The sequence below is a fragment of the Osmia bicornis genome, chromosome 7, assembly GCF_907164935.1.
Source record: "Osmia bicornis bicornis chromosome 7, iOsmBic2.1, whole genome shotgun sequence".
Classification (NCBI taxonomy): domain Eukaryota; kingdom Metazoa; phylum Arthropoda; class Insecta; order Hymenoptera; family Megachilidae; genus Osmia; species Osmia bicornis.
The window spans coordinates 3,358,034-3,377,691 of record NC_060222.1 but is presented as its reverse complement, the minus strand read 5'-3'; the positions used below and the strand labels follow the sequence as shown (position 1 = coordinate 3,377,691).

The 19,658-nt window shown below is 38.6% G+C and overlaps 1 protein-coding gene across 10 annotated transcripts in view; it reads left to right on the top strand.

Annotated features, from left to right (window-relative positions):
* LOC114872947 (glycogen synthase kinase-3 beta-like) overlaps positions 1–18,864 on the top strand; it is a 37,206-nt gene extending 18,342 nt beyond the window's left edge. For 5 of the 10 annotated variants that reach the window (XM_029180768.2, XM_029180759.2, XM_029180777.2 and 2 more), the window contains exons 2-8: positions 9,477–9,667; positions 9,854–9,937; positions 10,187–10,225; positions 11,839–11,949; positions 12,344–12,581; positions 13,043–13,236; positions 14,835–18,864. In XM_029180768.2, the coding sequence (XP_029036601.1) occupies positions 9,477–9,667; positions 9,854–9,937; positions 10,187–10,225; positions 11,839–11,949; positions 12,344–12,581; positions 13,043–13,236; positions 14,835–15,203 (1,226 nt within the window). In that variant the 3' untranslated portion in view covers positions 15,204–18,864. Of the gene's footprint in view, positions 1–3,855; positions 5,330–9,455; positions 9,668–9,853; positions 9,938–10,186; positions 10,226–11,838; positions 11,950–12,343; positions 12,582–13,042; positions 13,237–14,834 lie in introns of those variants that run through there. The other 5 variants (XM_029180735.2, XM_029180716.2, XM_029180751.2 and 2 more) reach the window with 5 other exon arrangements.
* Positions 18,865–19,658: the final 794 nt, after the last annotated feature.

Below are 19,658 nucleotides of genomic sequence, written 5' to 3'. Positions count from 1 at the left end.
AACAGAATTATCGTTCGAATTTCGATTTCAATGGTAGCGATATTTCTGACGTTGACTATACCCATTAATTTATCACCCTACGTACGGCTCGATATCCCAGGTAAACTTTTACTAATCACCCACGCTAGCATCGTTCAGGCAGCCATTTCATAGAATTTACAAGCCGGTGCAAACAAATAATTCTCCCAGCGAGTGAAGAACAATTGCAACGATCGGTCGTAGATCAAAATGCAACAGTTAACGAACGATCCATAGAGTTCTACCGAATGATATACTGTAACGACGCGTAATATTTTCTGAAAGCATCGCGATTATGCTCGAGCTGGCTGGGAAATGGAGGGAAAAATATACAATAGATAAACGGGCGATCGTTAGACGGGGGTTTTGCGTCAAATCGGTTTTACGCGTTCGGTTCGGTCGAAGTGTATCACTCGTCAACGAGAATAACCCGTTCGATGTGCGGTAGTTTCTATTTATAATATGCAGTCGATCAGCTGCGATGCTTGCTCGTTATTCAACTGTGAGAGACTTGTACAGTTTGCTCGGTGGGTGTTTCACGTTTCTACCGACGGGGTGGTACAGTCTTGGTTGGAATATACCCTGCTTCTAAATGTCAACGATCTGCAAGCTTATACGCGTTTTGTAACACTGAAACACGTGTAGTTTACGTATTATGAAATTTACGAGCGTGCTATATTTCCGCCGAGGATGTACATTCCAATATCGAGGATGGCGAGGCCGGCAGTCGTTAATGCATAGAGTCATTAATTTTATGAAAATATGAAATTTTTCTTCTGAATTTTTTGAGAAACGGACCGGATTGAAATTTTTAAAAACACGAGGGCCAGACAGAAAATATTCTTATTGAAATCCTATTAGAATATTAATTTTCTAAATATAGTTCATATTGAAATTCATAATATCTATTAAAATTGTACCAAATCACAATAGAACAATAGAATAATCGTTGTGTGTTTGCAAATAAATTTTTGAAGATCCGGATTCTGTGTTAGAGTGTGCTCGTTTATTTCCAAGATTGTCTTAATTAAAAAAAGTAAAAAAATAAGTAATTAAAAAAAATTAGTGCCAAGTGTGTAAGACGATATCGCACACGTGATGACTCTGATATCTCGCTTATCATTATCACCTCTCAGCTTTCTTTCCGTAGTTAAAATAATGTGTTTCGAGTGTTTTCAATTAATTTTGCGCGATTCGTAACGAGCTCTTCTGTAATTATGTTCTTAGACTTTGAAACGGTTCGATGGGTGGCACTTAATAAATTAAACCCGATAAGAGGGTCCGACGTTATCAACATTGCCGCGTCTCTACCTTTGCAATTCTTTACCTCGAATATGATAAACTCTCGTCGTTAAATTATTAACGTGTTATTCCAGTTTCTTAGCTTGTTTCATCAAGCATCGTCATCGGTGTTTACCGAAACACAAGGTATGCACAGGTCTCGAGGCTGTTATCACCTCGTTACGGCTAAATATAGCGAGTGCTCTAACCACCGTTCAAACATCAGCGACATATCGATACTCTCGCGAGTTCTCGCAACCAAGATCTTTCGAAACGTTCCGAAATTATCGCGAGCCCGATTTCCACGGAACTCTTGTTTACGGGAAAATGACGCGACTACCACTTTGAATTTTGTCGAACACCGGTTTGTTTTTCCTTCGAGGAAATCTGCTCGAAGGTGGATCTTCTGAAATACGCTGGTAATCGTGGCTCAATGACTCGAGGTTAATTTTAGAGCTTTAATCCTTTCAATTTCAACGTTTAATTTCATAGATCTTAAACGAGTCTTCATAGATTTCAAAAATATCGACTAATTTAACTTGGATGATTCGGCGGACCAGGGAGAAAGACCCGATTTTTACTCAATTCTATATTACTTTCATTTTCCAAATTTTACAATGATTAATCGTTGAAAATTTATCATTTTTCTACTTGCCCGTGTAAAAATAATATTTACAAGATAATGCTACTTACGTTGAAAGGTGCAAGGTCAATTTTGACCCTGCATCATCGACGAATATCGAAGCATGCACGAGTCGGACGTAATCAGCGAGAGGTCGAGGAGCTATCATTATTTTGGAGCGTGCTGATCAACATTATCCGCGGTTTCACCTCGAGGAATCTTTTAATTCCTTGATCGTTCTATTAATAGAGATCACTGCTCCATTTAAATCCGTTTCGTATCGCGATCGGTGCAGCGAAAGTTCGTGTTTCCGCGCGGATGTTGCAAAACGCTTTTACGGAACGTATCTAACGCCTTGCATTTGCAACGATCATCCGGACACCGTGAAATGTGTCATTTATCAAATATAATGAATCAGAGATTTTATGTTGAAATTGTAAGTCGTAGTTTGCAGAGATGTTTGAGGCTGGTTCGGCGCGAAATTCTACTTGGCAAAAGTAGCACGTTCTACTTAATCCAACGTAACGTCCGTCATTGACGACACGATCTACTATAAATAGATTTTATCATGAATAATCCTCTCGTGTCGCGCAGGCTCGTGTCGTGTTTGTTACTGCATGCAAATGAAATATATACTCTTCCACCGTTCACCGGCAAATGCCTTTCAACGATCGAGTCCATTGCTTTCGATGATTCTAATGCTAACAGTCTTCTCAAATCAAATGTGCTTAAATAAATTATAAGAGATCCTAACGAGATCCTGATAAATTTAAACGACTCAGTCGATGGAAAATTAATAATTCTCTTCGAAGCGTGAATGAACACGAACCGATTTTCATTGATCCTTTTAGCAACTACGAAAGGTTTCTCCCAGTAATCGCGTCTGGCTTTGCAATTTCTCAACGAAATATGGGTCACGGTAGAATCCATGTAATTGAGATGTAAATAACGTTAATGAGAGGTTGTGGAGCTTTAATTGCAGCCAGATGGAGTAATCTCTGGTAATTAACAGCAATTCCGGTTACATGGAAACGTTTTGAACCGAGTAATCTCTAATCATCAAACTTTGATTACACGTCATCGTCGTCGGTTTTCGACCCATTACAGATTACAATTTTAATTGAGTGGTTCATTTGAACGCCTTAATGAACATTTCGTACGAAGTTGTTTATTTTACCATTTAAAGAAAAAAAATTAAGTTTATGTAAATTTTTAAAGGAAGATCGATTCTTATTTTATATTTCGAGATGTTATTCGAAAAACAAACACTTTACGAGATATTTCGATTTAGCAACACCAGTGTTGCGCATACAAAGTTGATTATTGCCACGAGTTCGCGAGGATGGACGAACTAAAGCTAAAAAAAAAAACTTCCAATGATAAGACCACTTCTTTGTAGTAGTGATAATAAAAACTGAACGATCAGAATTGTTGAATTTTCGCAACGCGTGTTAATTCCTCCTGTTCATTGAAGAGGTGTCTATGAATGGTTCCTCTTCGTCATTTAATTACATCGATAGGGGTTGTACACGAAGTGTTTGCAAATTGTACACATCAATATTTCAAAAAATATTTTTCTTTTCATGAACAATTGTCCAATGTAAAAGGGTGAAGACAACCCTTAAAGCTTTTTCTAAATATCTGGGAAACTATTTGTTATACAGAAAAAATTTTTATACACAATTCCTTTTATTTTAAATAAAAAATTCATCCATGTAAAGAGATTTTGAAAAAAATCATTTGTTTAAGAAATATTTGAATAAATTTTACAAATTTTTGCGGTTCTTCAAGTTCAACAAAGATCGATCTCAGCGTTCGTTGCTCGCTTTCGCGACTAAAAGTATCCGCGATAGATCCTCCTCCCTACTTCCACGCTCGCTTGCTCCCCTCTTGCGAGTGATTCTTCCGCGAGGATTGGCGGCGCGTTCAGTTTAGTCGCGTGCCGAGACGCCGTGGAACGAGAACGTTTCTGGCTAGGTGGCTGTGCTCCGTTCAACAGGAGGACACAATCGACCGAGATCTCGAAACGTGAACGGTTTCGTTCGCATCCTCCCACGAAACCATCAACCGTCCCTCACGGAACACTTTGTGTCATAATATTAAAAAAAGAAAACGGTGAAGTTGATAAACGTTGAAATCTTCAAAGTGCCAGAACAGAGTCTTCTGAATCTCTTATGGAACTTGAAAAAGTTTTGTGCCTTGTTTTTGTGATACTGGATGTGTACAAAGTTCTTTGATTATTATTATTATTATCGACTATAGTAACCTCGAGCAGGCAATAATAATTAGTACGATCCTGACGGTATTCAGTACTGTTTGCATTTCTTAGATTCTTAAGTGATTATTAAATCTTGTGATATTTTCTAATCAAGAAAATCGAGTGTACACCGGGGCTGTTTTATATGCGAGACATCTTAATCGAGAAGAGCTCCTCCCCTAGAGTGACTCTAAATCGTGCTTAAGCTCGTCGATCGAACAGGGAAACCTGGTTCGACCTTTCAAATAAAAACTCCACACCTCTAGATTGAAATTTCTTAATCGACCAGAAGAGCCTCTCTACTCCATTACCGTTCGCTCGAAATTCAACGAACTTGAACTTTTCAATCGACCAGGGACCATCCGATCGAAACTATTCTGCATTTCAGCCTCTGAACAGTGGACAGCAGCTCCGAAACATTCCTCGGTTGAAATTGATCATTTTTCTGTAAAAATCCTGGCACCTCCATAATACCAAATTGAAAGTGTATCGATCGGGTGATCTTGAATCATGTCACCAGGAATTCGACAGTGTTCCAGGGCGAGGGGTATCGAGAATGAGAGAGGAACAACGATCGCGTGATCGTCGAACGCAGCACGTAAGCTGCGGGATTCGCGGCGTGTCCGATGGCGGCAAAAGGTGATTAACGATTCGTGACACGTGGGAATTCGTGTACGACCGATGTTTGTCGGCCCGTGCGTCTCGACGAACGTGTCGTTTATGGAAAACGATCGTCCGGCACCATCTTGGGAGTTGTCGAAAAACTGACCGACCGAGCAGCGATTCTAAAGTAAACATTTCTCGTACAAGATCCTTGACACGGTGTTAATATTAGTTAGTTGGTGACCTTCCAAATAGCGACCGGGGTATTTGTAAACTGGCTAGGAAGATCGACTTCACGAACGATACACCGAGCCGATAGTTACCGGTAATTATCGAGTGATTTCGAACGATTTTAATCGTTGTCATGGCACCTGCCGTTACTCTGGACTGGTCAGAGCCACGCCAACACTGGCGTTACCCGAAATTCTGCCCGTCCGGGCAACAGAAACACGAGAGGGCCAAGAGCGCGATGGAATTGAGCAGCAAAGAGGCGAACACGGCGTACAAAAAATTTTGCAAGTTCCTGAGACGACTGAGCAGCAAGAAACGTAAGTTGCCACGGTTTCCAGCGACGAAAGATCATTTAGGGGAGATTTTGGATGAAACGCTTGTACAGCGTGTTGAGATGGTTCAGGAATAAAAATTAATTAAGAAAATCTCGAAGATCTCGTTTGGAAATGAATTATTAAGCTCAAAACCGATGACGCACCATATACGTCATACACTATTTCTTTAATTGATATGGATTTTTTAATTTTCTAAGTTTCTGATCATATGCTTCGTTCAGAAAAAGAAAATTCTAATTTAAATGCATTTGACAATGATTTATTAAATTTAAATCCAGCGACGCACCTTGTGCATCTTATGCTACTTTTCTGTTTCAAGTAAATTTCTCCGTTTATCAAATTTCTATTTTTTTAATACAGTTATGTACCCTGTGATTTATATTATAAAATTTAAATTTGTTTGTTTTTCGAGACTGGATCTCTGCGCGTTTTAATGAAACATTTATATGTTATGAGTTATCTGATGATCGAAAACAGCGATTCTGCTCGTTCTCCTTGAATCTCCCATTCATCATACACTACATTGATACTCGGTTTCAGGATGTTTTCGAGGCGAGCGCGAATAATGTATGCGACGTTTCCGTGCGAACTTTTAATAACTTTTAATTTCGTCCCGTGCGACAGGAATATTTTAAAGTCTAATGAACTCGGATGCTATCGACGAATTATTCAGTGGCGACGGTTTATTTTCAGTCTTGTTATCCAATATCTGAGCATACTTTTTGTCGCTTTTTCCGTTCGAATCAGCCGGCAAAAACAGGCTGTTTCTTTTTCTTTTTTTAGACAAGTTAAAAAAAAAAACATTCGAGCCAGCAATTTTTTACAAACCTACGATATTAACCCCTTACCCAAAATTTTACGTAACGCGAAATGAAAAATAAAATTTCGCGGAACGAAACGTTATATATTTTTGTAAGACGTAGAAATTTTACAAGAAAGACGCGTCGTTATAATTTCTCTAAAAATCGTAATAGATTCTGACATTTGGATTCAGAGAGGTACGATTGTTCCAAGAAAAACACCGTCCCGGTCTTGTGATTCGGAGATCCGTTAATTCGAATCGCGTCAATTTATGTACACGCCAATTTTCTCTATGTTTATCGAATGCTCCATTTTCTGCAAGATGCGCCATTTAACCGAGAAAGGTTAGAAACGCGAAACACACAAGAAAGAAGAATTGTTCAGCGAGAAGTAATACACCGACCCACTGACATTTATCCGTTGTTATTCATATTTATTTTTGTTATGTACATCTGCCCACGTGAATTTATTTTTTCATTCGTCAAGAACGAGCTACGTCAACTCCGACACGTAAAAAAGAAAGAAAGAAAGGGTAAAAACAGTGAAGAAGTTTAAATTCGCCCTCTTAGGTGTTCTCGATCAATCTTTATCCTCTTGGCACGTGTGCAGGGATTCTCAGTCTTTCTGACACGAATGTTTTTATCGTATGACATAGTTTCATTATCTCGAGTGAATCATCAAGGTGTTCTTCACTGATTAATTGTTCCCTAATGATACGTAATTCTTTTATTTTTTTCTTCTCTTTAGTTACACAGTTACTTTATCGATAAGAATAATCAGTTAGATTACTCAACTCTTCTCCAAAAAAGAGAAAAAAAAAGAAAAAATAATGTTTCGATGGAAAATTTGAATTTTCTTTCTACAAGGTTTACTCACATCCGGTGTTCCGATCACGCAGAACTTTCCGCGAAGATTACGCCATCGAAGTTCCTTGCAACTGTTCAAATATGCATGCCCGTTCGAAAGAGCGAGTTCTTCATGGTGCATACTCGACCCGTATAGCCACCGTAGCACGAGAACACCGGTTATTGCGAAAGTATTCTCGTAATGTCATTTAAATATTATACGGCTGCTAAGACGAAGAATGGAATTGGATGTGCCGAGGACGAAGATCAAGAATCGATGGAGCTCGTTTTTTACACGGATCGGGGTTAATCCGCGAAACGATTTGAAATACGTCAATGACACCTTTTCAAACTTTCCGCGATCAAGGCTGCCGAAAAGAGGCACTTGCATAACTAAAAATTAATTAATTTGGGTGGGAAATTTCAGAAAAATCAAAGACGACCCATAATGTTAATTTATAAAATTAATTTTCCTCAAGAAAATGTAAAAATATTCCACGCTTTTCTCATTTATTACGAGTTACATAATCCATACACTTTTTACAATTAACAGTAAATCGATGCTCATCGACGTGTATGTACGCCCATGTTATAGAGGCCATTATAAAAGCCGCGCGTCATCCAGTTGGCCGCAAAATGTCACACGGTTAACACGTCGTGTTGTGCAGGTAGAAAAAAGGTCGGGAATCCTCTGATGCGCGTGTAACGCGGCAAAAGGTAGCCGGTTAACGTGCATCCGGATCCTCGGTTCACCGCTGCGCTTTTTGTTGCACGCTGGATTTAGCCGGCGCCGATCCAAGCGAACTCGACGCTCTTGCCAGAGATCGCCGTCGTTTGACCCACTTCTCAACACTCGCGTACCTAAGGGCCTCCTATTAGACGTACGGCTAAATACAATCTTTATGTACCCTTTCTGGTCACGTACAGTCTCGTGCAATTAAGGTTTCTTCAGTTAAAAAGAAATTTAGGTGAACGATTATTCCATCAAATATTGTATTTTGCTGTATTTTTTAATTGTTGAGATATAGGAAGTTATGTATTGAGAAATTGAAGCTTTTTTGTAAAGGAAAAATACAGAGTAGAGAGTCTTTCATTATTTGGGAGATATGCCTTTGGTCTTGGGAGAATACTAGGGGAACTTAAAAAGAGCCTAGGGGAACTTAACTTAAGACCACCTGTCTAAAGAAGGTAGGAGGTAGTTAGGCAATTAGGATACAATGTAAGCTATTCGTTTTGGGAAGGGAAAATGTAGTATAAGGAATCTTCCATTATTTGGGAGATATGCCTTTGGTCTTGGGAGAATTCTAGGGGAACTTAACATAGGACCGCCTGTCTAAAGAAGGTAGGAGGTAGTTAGGCAATTAGGATACAATGTAAGCTATTCGTTTTGGGAAGGGAAAATGCAGAATAAGGAGTCTTCCATTATTTGGGAGATATGCCTTTGGTCTTGGGAGAATTCTAGGGGAACTTAAAAAGAGCCTAGGGGAACTTAACTTAGGACCTCTTACATAAAGAACATAATGAAACCCAGGAAAGCCTACATTGCATTTGGGTGTCTACTAATTATATAATTCTATAATTTTTGAAATTATAATCAACTATTTAAATTATTTTAACAAAAATCAACTATAGTATAGAATTATGGTGCTAACCGTATCGTACAAGACTCTAATTCTCTCGCGCTTCTCTCGTAAGAAAATTTGTTAAAATGAAACGCTATTAGACTATTGCTAGCCAACGTGCAAGGATAACCTTGATAAGATGCAACGTCGGATTAACAGGAGGTCCGTGTTTACACGGACCGGTTTTCTTCTCGTTGAACCGTGGCTGAAAATAGCCAGCCATCCTGAAGCATTTCGCAGCTTCGACTCGCGAGATCCATCGAGAACGAAAATTCGATGGATGACGTGTTAGGTTGGCGCGGAAAACAGGAAACTTGGTTCTCCATTTCTTCGATCATCTTTCAAACTCTCCTTAAGTTTTGAGCAATTCCAGATCATTGATAGCAACAAACTAATTAAGAGTTTCCGGAAAAGCTAGTGGATCTTCCATTTATAACAATTTTTCTTCCTAAAACCTTAATCCTTCTTAACAGTATTTTTTTTTTTTAAATATACAAGCTTCTTAGAATCTAAATTAATTAATTCTATCTTACTAATTTTACAATGTTTATAATATTATTAGGTGTAGAAATGAATTCGGTGCTTCTTCTTTATTTTAATTGAAGAAAAATATTGAAATGTAAAATAGTGATTAAAATGGAGTAATGCTAAAAGCACCGAATTAATTTCTACACCTAATATTATCTCTGGTTCCTAAGCATGATAGATATTCTTTTAAATTGATTGCTTCCAATAAAATTGAATAGCTGCATTTTTTTTTAAATCTTCTCTTTATTAGTACTCTTTATACTTCTTACTTTCATCGTACTTTACCATGATGGTTTTCGATTGTTTCTATGGGCGGTGTGATGTATAATGCAGATAGAGATGGCAACAAAGTCACGACAGTGGTGGCTACACCAGGTGGTGGTCCAGACCGCCCCCAGGAAATCTCCTACACAGACACTAAAGTGATCGGTAATGGAAGTTTTGGTGTCGTGTACCTAGCGAAACTTTGTGACGCGGAGGAACTGGTCGCCATCAAGAAGGTTCTCCAAGACAAACGATTTAAGGTACGAAAAAATAATCAATGAATTTTCTCAGACGGTTCGTTCGATAAATTTTATTATATCAATCCTATTTAATTTTTATCTTAAAAGATTATTGTATTTGACGAACGATGACCCAGAAACCTGAACCAAATACTAATCTCTTCGGACGATAATTTTTCAAACGGTGTCTTCGTTTTCTGTTTACAGAATAGAGAATTACAAATAATGCGACGTATCGAACACTGCAACATCGTGAAACTGAAATACTTCTTTTATTCCAGCGGTGATAAGGTAAATATTACAATTCCACCTGCAATGTTTGAAACTCGGCTCGAAATTTTTTCGCATACGACTATTCGTGCAACGTAATTGGTCGATGAAAACGTTTCACAATTAATTCAGGATTTATTTTCCTGTATACAAACGTTTACGAGTAGCAACAATCAGATGTTCCTTGATCAATGGTTGTTACACGTGTAAACGGACCAACTTTATTCGTTGTCAGTTTAATGCATGCTACGTTGTTGTGTTATTTTGTAGAACATCTTAAACGCGACTAATCCAGTTTTTCACGTGGACGTAAGTGAACAAGAAGCGAACCCAGTAGTTTGACGGAGAGTCCTTTTACCCTAAATACAAATTAGGCATTATCGCTTGCACATGGGACCGATGAACGACAAGAGACGTGTGATCTCTCGTTTTAACGTCCGAATCGTCGATGTACACGACCTGTAGAACACTATATCCGAGTCTACAAATTATAGACGTGGCCGAAGATTTTGATCGTTCGATGTCGCATTTCTCCCGGCAACTCTACCTTCCATCGTTACGACCGTGCTCACGTATCCTCTTAGTGCGTCAACCCTTTCGCGAACGAATTAATTCTGTTTTTTCTTAAGACTTTGTAGTTGATCTACTGGTCGTCAACTTTTCCCATATGTGCGGTAACTACGCAGCCTCCAACATTTATGGAAAGCATTGAAAAATACTACATGGAACCTGTTCAATAATGGATGACGAAAGAAAAATGTCCATCGACGTTTCTTGAAATCAAAAAAAAAAAAAAAAAAAAAAAAATATGGCTTCCTTTTATTCGGATGCGGATATCTTGACATTTTTCCCCCAAAAACGCATCGACGAGATATAATCTAAGTCACACACGTGCAAGTTTGAACATTACTGGACTTTAATTCATGCTTTAGGTGTTTATCGATGATCTTTGCGTTTATAGTCGTTCAGTCCGTTTCAGTTTTCAAGTTTAGATTGTTTGTAATTTTTATTTCTAGCGAATTATTCTCTTCGATTGACACGTTCAATGCCGGATGGATCGCTGGGTGGATTCTATGTTTTCAATTGAGGTGGTAGAATTTTCTCCATTCGTTCCATATGGCACTCAACGTGTCGATTAACCATAAATCCATTTAAAAGTGACATAAATATATTAATTTGAAAAGGCCCATAATGTTACTACTAAGTAATTAAGTACGAGAAATTGTACCCGACGTATGTGTCTTAATTACATTCTGGATGTTGTGAATGAGAGTAGCAGGTTTGGAACAAAACAAATTGTTGCATGAAATATTTTTATTAATTCCTGTAAATTGTATTGACAATTGGAGTTTGAAAAAGCAAAAAAAAAAAAATTGCACTATTACTATGACTTAAAGAAGTTGAACGTTCTATCAGAAAATAAAAGAATTGAATTTTCGTTGTTTCCATTGGTTGCCACGAAAGGGTTAATCAAAGGGATGAACAGCAGGATAATTTCTCAAAGGAAACAATTATCCAAATGATAAAGCGTTAAATTTCTGCGATTCAAATGATAGTGAGAAGCTGAAAGTAGTATAAGAAATATATGCAATTTGATTCTAAATTTTCTCTAGCCTGATTATAAAGTCAAAGTACTTGCTAAGTTCTAATATTGAGCCAAAATCTTCGGCCTCGACTATACTAGCTAAACGCAGCTTCGCTAGTTAATAGAAGATAATCCTGTGAAGTTGTGTGTTTGCGTTTCAAAGGTACCTCACACGTAAACTTATTGCATACGTAATTCGCGCTAAATCCACCGTACGCGTTAAACTAGAGGCATAATTTGCTTGTGGATCGTGCGCCTTTGAGGAACGCACACTTTGCACGAGGATCGAGCTGAACGCAACCTTTTATTAACGATCGTAATTGCAAATTTCTTTTAGAAGGACGAGGTTTATCTGAACCTAGTGTTGGAGTACATACCCGAGACCGTGTATAAAGTCGCTCGGCATTATAACAAAAGCAAGCAGACCATACCGATCAATTTCATCAAGGTGAGTCGAAAGATAATTTATTTCTTAAGCTGCTAAAAATAATGATTCTTGATCCTAAGATGACACATAACCGTCTGATCCGCAGAAGTGATTTTATCAAATTCTCACGTGTTAGACACACACGTTTTTCTTTATTGAACTCGTTGATACTGTTATTTAACTTTGTTTCGTACCATCTGCTGTTTGATTCGTTACGTAAGTTCTGGGTACACTGAAACTGGTTAAATTGCTTTTATAAACAGTAAAAAGTATTTGTTGCGTGAAAAAGTAAACGGTACCAATGTGCGAAGTCATCGAAACGTCTCTGTCATAGTGTTCTTTCATCAGAATCGTTACTTTTCATGATATTATTGTTCGAACTTGATGTTAATACGTTTCTTTTATTTTCCTCCAGTTGTACATGTACCAACTGTTCCGTTCTCTGGCGTACATCCACTCGTTGGGTATCTGCCACAGGGACATCAAGCCACAGAACCTACTGTTGGACCCAGAATCCGGTGTCCTGAAGCTCTGTGATTTCGGTTCGGCCAAACACCTGGTCAAAGGCGAGCCCAATGTGTCTTACATTTGCAGTCGTTACTATCGCGCGCCTGAGCTCATCTTTGGTGCCATCGATTACACCACAAAAATTGGTAAGGCTTCGGATAAGTGGTGAGACCACTGACGGACTCGACACAAAGTTATCCTGCTATTCTTCCTCTTTTCCACTTCCCTAAATTCTAATATATTGGATGAGAGAATGTAAGTGGATAGAGTTACTTGATCGCATTGCTAACTCATTCTAATTCTACCTTTAAGTCTAAGTTACATGGATAGAACATTCTAGTGTTAATACCTTGAAGAAGGCAAGTAGTAGAATTACTCTACTCACTCTAACTCAACAGCTAGCTGTAAGGTTAACTTAACATTGATAGAGCAACTGATAGAGTACACTAGTAGTAGATCAGAGTGGTAGAAGGCCAGGGATGATGTTACTCTATCACAGTGCTGTCCCACTCTGCTCTACCAACGATTAGTTTCAATACTCTACCCAACCACTTACTCTATCAATGTAAACTAGGTTTAACGAAGAGATACTACTTTGTGTTCGCAGACGTATGGAGCGCAGGTTGCGTGGTGGCAGAGCTACTGCTCGGTCAACCGATTTTCCCTGGTGACAGCGGAGTCGATCAACTGGTGGAGATCATCAAGGTCCTCGGCACACCGACCCGCGACCAGATACGCGAGATGAACCCCAACTACACGGAATTCAAGTTCCCACAAATCAAGGCACATCCGTGGCAAAAGGTAGCCGATAGTACTCTGTGTACACAAAGTTAGACTATATGAACTTCTAATCTGTAACTACGTACACGTCCTTCGTGGTATATATTCCGTCGTTTTCGTGACTAACGGAGGGAGGCTAACGCGTGGGGCAATGCGCGTTGATCTGAATTTCTACATCGCAGATGGATTTTAGTGAAAAAAAAGATATTAATAAATTTGCGAATGACGGTCAGATCAGAGCGCATACCCTTGTAAAAAACAAGGACCTAAGAATGCAAAGAGAAATGATAAGGCAACTGGTAACGGTATCACGGGGAAATAGAAGGAAATCTATGAGTGGTAAGGTTCTGTGCAATCTCGTTCCTTCAAACTGAACGGATTTGCTACACCAATCGACTATGGTCACATTCATCAACACATGTACTCGTGGTTACAGTTTATGCTTCAGCGAATGAGTGGACTAAAGTGTCCCACGGTGCACCAAAAGATTAGAGTAAGTGGTCCCTGTTGAAACACAATGTTTACTACATCACTTCCTTTTCTTCTTCTTTTTTTTTTCATTTTCTTTCTCTTTGTCCCATGATGATCACTAACCAATGTAACCAAAGTTTCAGCATCTGAACAGGATTATAACGTGCAATTATGGCTAAGAAGAACGACAATCTCTGAACAAAAAGGAAACTTCGTCAAGCGTATTCCTGGTTCCATAAATCCATTCTGTCTCTAGCATCAACCACCATCATCTTCATTCCTCATCCTAATTTTTATTAACCAACACGCAAAATCTGTTGTGATTACTCAAACTCTCAATGTATCACTTACTCTAATGTTCTGGCGATGATTCATTTGTTGATTCAATGTTTTTTTTTTTTTATACAAAAGGGGTTAGAAACTGTGACTATCTCTGTTAGACCTAAGTTTATTTTTCCTTAGTCGTTTATGTTTTTTATCTGAACACCAAGTATCCCAGTTACTCTTTTTATTGATGGTGTTATGTCAAAGATGAACTCCTCATCTGGGATTCTATTCTCTAAGTAAGATATGATTATTATTAAAGGAAAGCGTCAGACACGATCGATGATCAACTATGCACCGGAATAAGTTTCAGAACCGAGCATCTCATATTACTAATACTACAGTAATACATCTAATGCATTTCTCTTGTATGAACTAGAACGATACTATGCGGAACGTGTTGCTGTCACTTTATCGCTTTCTCATAGGATTTCACACAGTCTCTGTGTCGCAGTGCGAGTTCCTGTAGCCGCGACAAAGGATTTTGACTACCCAAGGTCGTTTCATCGCAAATCGATCATAGTCTAACACAGTGATGGGCAAACTTTTTTAGGAATGGGCCAAAGGACAAAAGAAAAAGTTTTATCTGGCCAATATAATTTATTAAAAACCGTAATAAGCGCAATAATTTTAAAATCTGCGATGGGCCGTAGTTTGTCCATCACTGATTTAACACATAAGATTCATCTTCTCAATAGCCAAAATCGGTTGTCCCTGCTATAATCTTTTTGTACGAGAAGAACATCAATCTTGAGACACAAATCTAAACTAAGGATGGTTGTTTTGCGAGGAATATGACTAAAGTAGGATCGTGATGATTTCAGGTGTTCAGGGCACGCACGCCACCAGAAGCGATGGAACTAGTCGCTGGCCTGTTGGAGTACACACCGTCCGGACGGATCACACCGTTGGAAGCGTGTGCCCATCCATTCTTCGACGAGTTACGAGAACAGGGCACCCGGTTGCCGAACGGCCGAGAGCTTCCTCCGTTATTTAACTTTACAGAGTACGAGCTGCGAATTCAGCCGTCGTTGAACTCGATCCTAAAGCCGAAGTACATGCAGACTTCGGAGAATCCTGGAGGCCAGTCGGAACCGGTCGCGGGGTGTAGCGGTAACACTAGTGATAACGTGAGCACCAACACGCTACCGACCTCAAAGAACACAGACCCTAGCCAGTCGAACATGGCTTAAGCTGCTTTCTATTTTTACCATTATTCAGAAAATACACACACACAAGAGAGAGAGAGAGAAAAAATAAGAAAACCGAGAATTCACGTGTTAGATACTAGCCTTAAAAAGTACGGTAGAGAGCGAGAACCAAGAAGAGGGAAACTGATCTTCTGAGGAGGATGTCCCCGCGTACACACTTATATACATACATACATTCACACAGAAATACACACATTTAACAAATATTACAGACATACAAGTAATCCCAGATTGTAAATTGAACTCGATGCAAATGGCGATACCGTGTGGTCTTTCAGCTTTCTTCGCTTGATACACGAATGACGAATGGTGGTCCCCTTTTGTAACGGGTTCGCCGTGGAAACACGACTCTCACAGTGGCGTACGAACGCTTGATTGCCACCTTATTGCCAAAAAAAAAAAAAAATTCAATTCAGTGTGTATATAATATTATAGGAACTGGCCCGTAACTTCTTTAAACGATAATTGCTATATATAAATATATATATATATAAAGAAACAAACAAAAAAAATTATATGCGAAGTTTTTTCTAGTTGAGAAGATGTGTAATCTGCACTGTGTATATAGTATACGGTGTAGACCGCGTCAACGCCGCTTGCGTCGTCATTCTCATCAATTGAATACCACACACCGCGCGAGATCGAAAGAGATGAAGCCAGCTTGACACGGGTGACTAAACCGAGAATTAATCAGAGTACAGAAATCGGCTCGCAGGAACGTTTCGTTTGGCCAGTTAGAGAAACTCGTTTTCTAATGGGGTGTACGAAAAGAATTCGTGCAGGTGTTTCGTTTCGAGGGGTGCTCGAAAACACTGCAGACAGATATTTTATATTGTGTTCAAGATTCTACCGTGCAGAGAAGGAGAGGGTTGAAATAGGCACGCACGTTACGTTTCACGCGGAGAATCTCAATCGAACGGTACATAAACGCGCGTACACAGCGAGAAACACACATTAGTATTTGCGTGCACAATCTCTATTTATCGTAAGGCGAATTATCGCGGCTGTTGTACGGACATACACACACACACACACACACATATACACCAACTGTCGAGCGAAAGAGACCCGTGGAAAAAGGGAGAACCACGCGGACACGCGTTCTTCGTGCCTGGATCAGTCATGCCTGGACGATTCGGATCCGCTATCCTCTGTACCTACCGATACTATTGCTGCTAGTAATACTCTATTCGTACGGATACCGTTACACGATCAATTCTCTGTATCTGAAACTTGCCACACGTATACACGAAACCACCTCCGTCGAGGAGGACAGGGATTTATTTTCGAATATCGTCGATCGTTCCGCTGGAAGAGCACGTTTCCAACGTCGCGTCAGCGTGAACGACGACGAGCAGGGGGGAAAATTGATTTGCAAACGGACAGGATAAATATTGTATGCCAGGGAGAGAAAACGGTCGTACAGAGTACCTCAGATATTTGACTGGCAAATGTTGGTAGAAAAAGGGAAACGATTTTTGTCCTTGGGAAATGTTGTGTAACTGAACGATATGTATAATGTACGAGGAGATTTGTACATTTGTAAACTGACGAAACAGTCTCTAAAACCTGTGCAGCTGGACCTTCGATGCATGTCGCGTGAATTAGCCGCCATTTTACCATTTCTACATATCATTGCGTCGCAAGAAAGTATAAGAAAGAGAGGCAGCCTGCCGATGGAACACGAGAGTCTGAACACGATTTGTTTCGGTTCCATTCTTTTCTTCTCTTCTTCTGTTTTTTTTTTTTTTTTTTTTTTTTAACGAAAGGACGAACGTTGACAGGGAAAGAAACAAGAAAAGAGAAATGATAGACCAGAAAGAGAGAATGGTGAAGAGAGTGCGAGTGTGGAAGAGAGTGAGTGAAAGAAGTAAGTTAAAAAGCCTTGACATTCGTTTCAGAATTTTATGAATGTTGATAACGATGTAAATTAAGTTTTTAATCGATTAACTAATACCATTTAATTTTTTTTTTTCTGGTAAATGTACTTCGTTACTAGACGAAAGTTAGATAAATTCTTGATTTCCTTTTTTCCCTCTAGTCCGTCGAAGAACACTGAAAGAAAACGCGTTTCGTATTTGATATAAAGAGGATAATCGTGCTCTGAAGACAAGAGAACTTGTCCTCTTCTTCTTTTTTTATATATACATAAGTTATATTTTAATTGAAAGACAAACTGAAATTATTGTTAATCGTGGAATTATTTTTTTTTTTTTTCGGACGGTGTTAATTTTCTCGCCTGAGAATCTGAAGAAATTGTTTGTTACGTTCTTACAGGAAATAATGGTCGTTCCTTTGAAACTTCTAATTTACTTTAGAGATAAATTTCAATTTTCTTAAAAAACGATCAGTCGACAGGCCATTATTGAACCTGCTTAAACGTACAATTTTCCACTTGCGAAAATAATTATTTAACGTAATCGTCGATCGACAGGGGAACACGGGTGATCGAACAGAGATCGAAAAAACTTGCGTGGCGCTGCTTTTTCGATATTTCAGACCGACGGAAACGATGAATTCAATGGTAGTGAACCGGATGTTCCCGATCTAGCCGTCGAAGAGAACGAGCTTTCGAGCGCATGAACGATAAACGTGAAGCGATAATGCACGGCTTGAAATATAGATTGTTGGTTATTTGTCGTAATTATTCTATTAATAAAGAAATTCATCGATTTGATTTGATTCTAAATGTTTCTCATCTTATCTCGCGGCAATTGTGTGTCGCTTGTGCTGGTTACCCGTGTGCTTTTTCAGCTGATCGAGACGCAGCTGAGATAAAGAAAGTGATCGAAAGAAGAAAGATAAATGATGCGTTATTGAAGTGAAGATGATCAATGATCGAGCAAGTCGCCGATGCATTGATTTCATTATTAGTTTCGCTTTTAAGGCTTCGTCGAGCACGATACAACAGGGTGTTTCATAATATGTGGGATCCATTTTAATGTTAATGACAAAATCATTTTAACACTTTGACAATTTCATGTTTCGTTTAAATTTTGACCTCCATGATTTTATGTATCTTTTCTTTTATAAAATCTTCGATCTTCAACTTAAACTTCTGCTAGGCAAATTGAGAATCTTTGTTCAAGTGTCTACTCTATGTAGGCTCTCCCAAAGCTCTCACTGGGTTCTCCTGAAACCAAAGACAAGTGGAGAGAGATTCCTTCCTTTGCACTCACCCTTAGCTAAGAAACACCTATGTTGCACCCTCGTGTGCATAATACAGCAAAACATATTTTGAAACACCCTGGATAATTGAAGGAGAAACGATGGTGGCGAGGCCGTGTAAAATACTGAAAATTTATATATATATGTATAAATAATTTCGTGTGTATGTGTATATATATATACCAATAGATATATACATACATATAATAAAATTGCGTACGTATAAATATATATATAAATGTGCAGATGAATTTTTATCGTGATTGTAAAGAAAGAGGAGGGATAAGGAAAAATGATTGTCTTGAACTATAAACTCGTCATCGTTTCGCTATTACCACTGCAAGAACCATCTCATCATCTTTTTTTTTTTTTTTTATTTCTTCTTAACCGCGTCATGTCGCGCCGTTTCGAATCATCTAGTAAATAAATTGTAATAATTGTGTAAAGAAAGATTAATAAAGTAATTTAATATGTATATATATGCATATATGTATGCGTGTGTGGTGTGCATATGTATATATAACGTGAAACTCGGGCGGAAGAGCGACGTTGCAACCGATCCGGAAGGGTTCCGACACCACGGATCGGTTTTAAATGAAAATCGCGAATATTTCTTATTCGAGGATCTTTCCTTTTTTTCTTTTTTTTTGGAAGTCGATTTTGAATAACTGCTTCTCGAACATGGAGTACAGAGCACGACGCTCTGATAGATAAATACTTGTTCTTAGCAAAAGAAAAATGCTACTTCTATGATGGACCACTAACTGTTTGTACTATTTACGAGATAAACTCGACAATTCTTCCGTTCAGATTGCACGTTGAACGATTGTGACAGAATAAAGTAAGCAAACAAAGGGAAAAGAAGAAATAGTATAAGCGATGTATGTTCGTTGTTGTATGCTTGAGAAAGAAACAGCTCGAATCCACGATAATTATATAGTTTATCGTTACGACAATTTTTCATTTTGTATATCATGTTTGGTTCTTCGTATCGTAGAACTGTTAGCGGCGAATAATTTAGGTGATAAATAATAATAATAATAAGAATAATAATATACGTTCGTATGTATACATCATTTTTTTTCTTTGCGGAACATTTTGCGATCATTTCTGTGGCGCATAATTTAAATGATAAGAGTGATTCATTTAATACGAAATTTGTCGATGAAGGGAAAAAGAATATGAATAAAAGTTGCTTGATTCGTTCGAGCAATCGTAGAGAAGAAAATGTGTTTGTTTCATTTTTGTATCTTTTTTTTTTGCTTATCT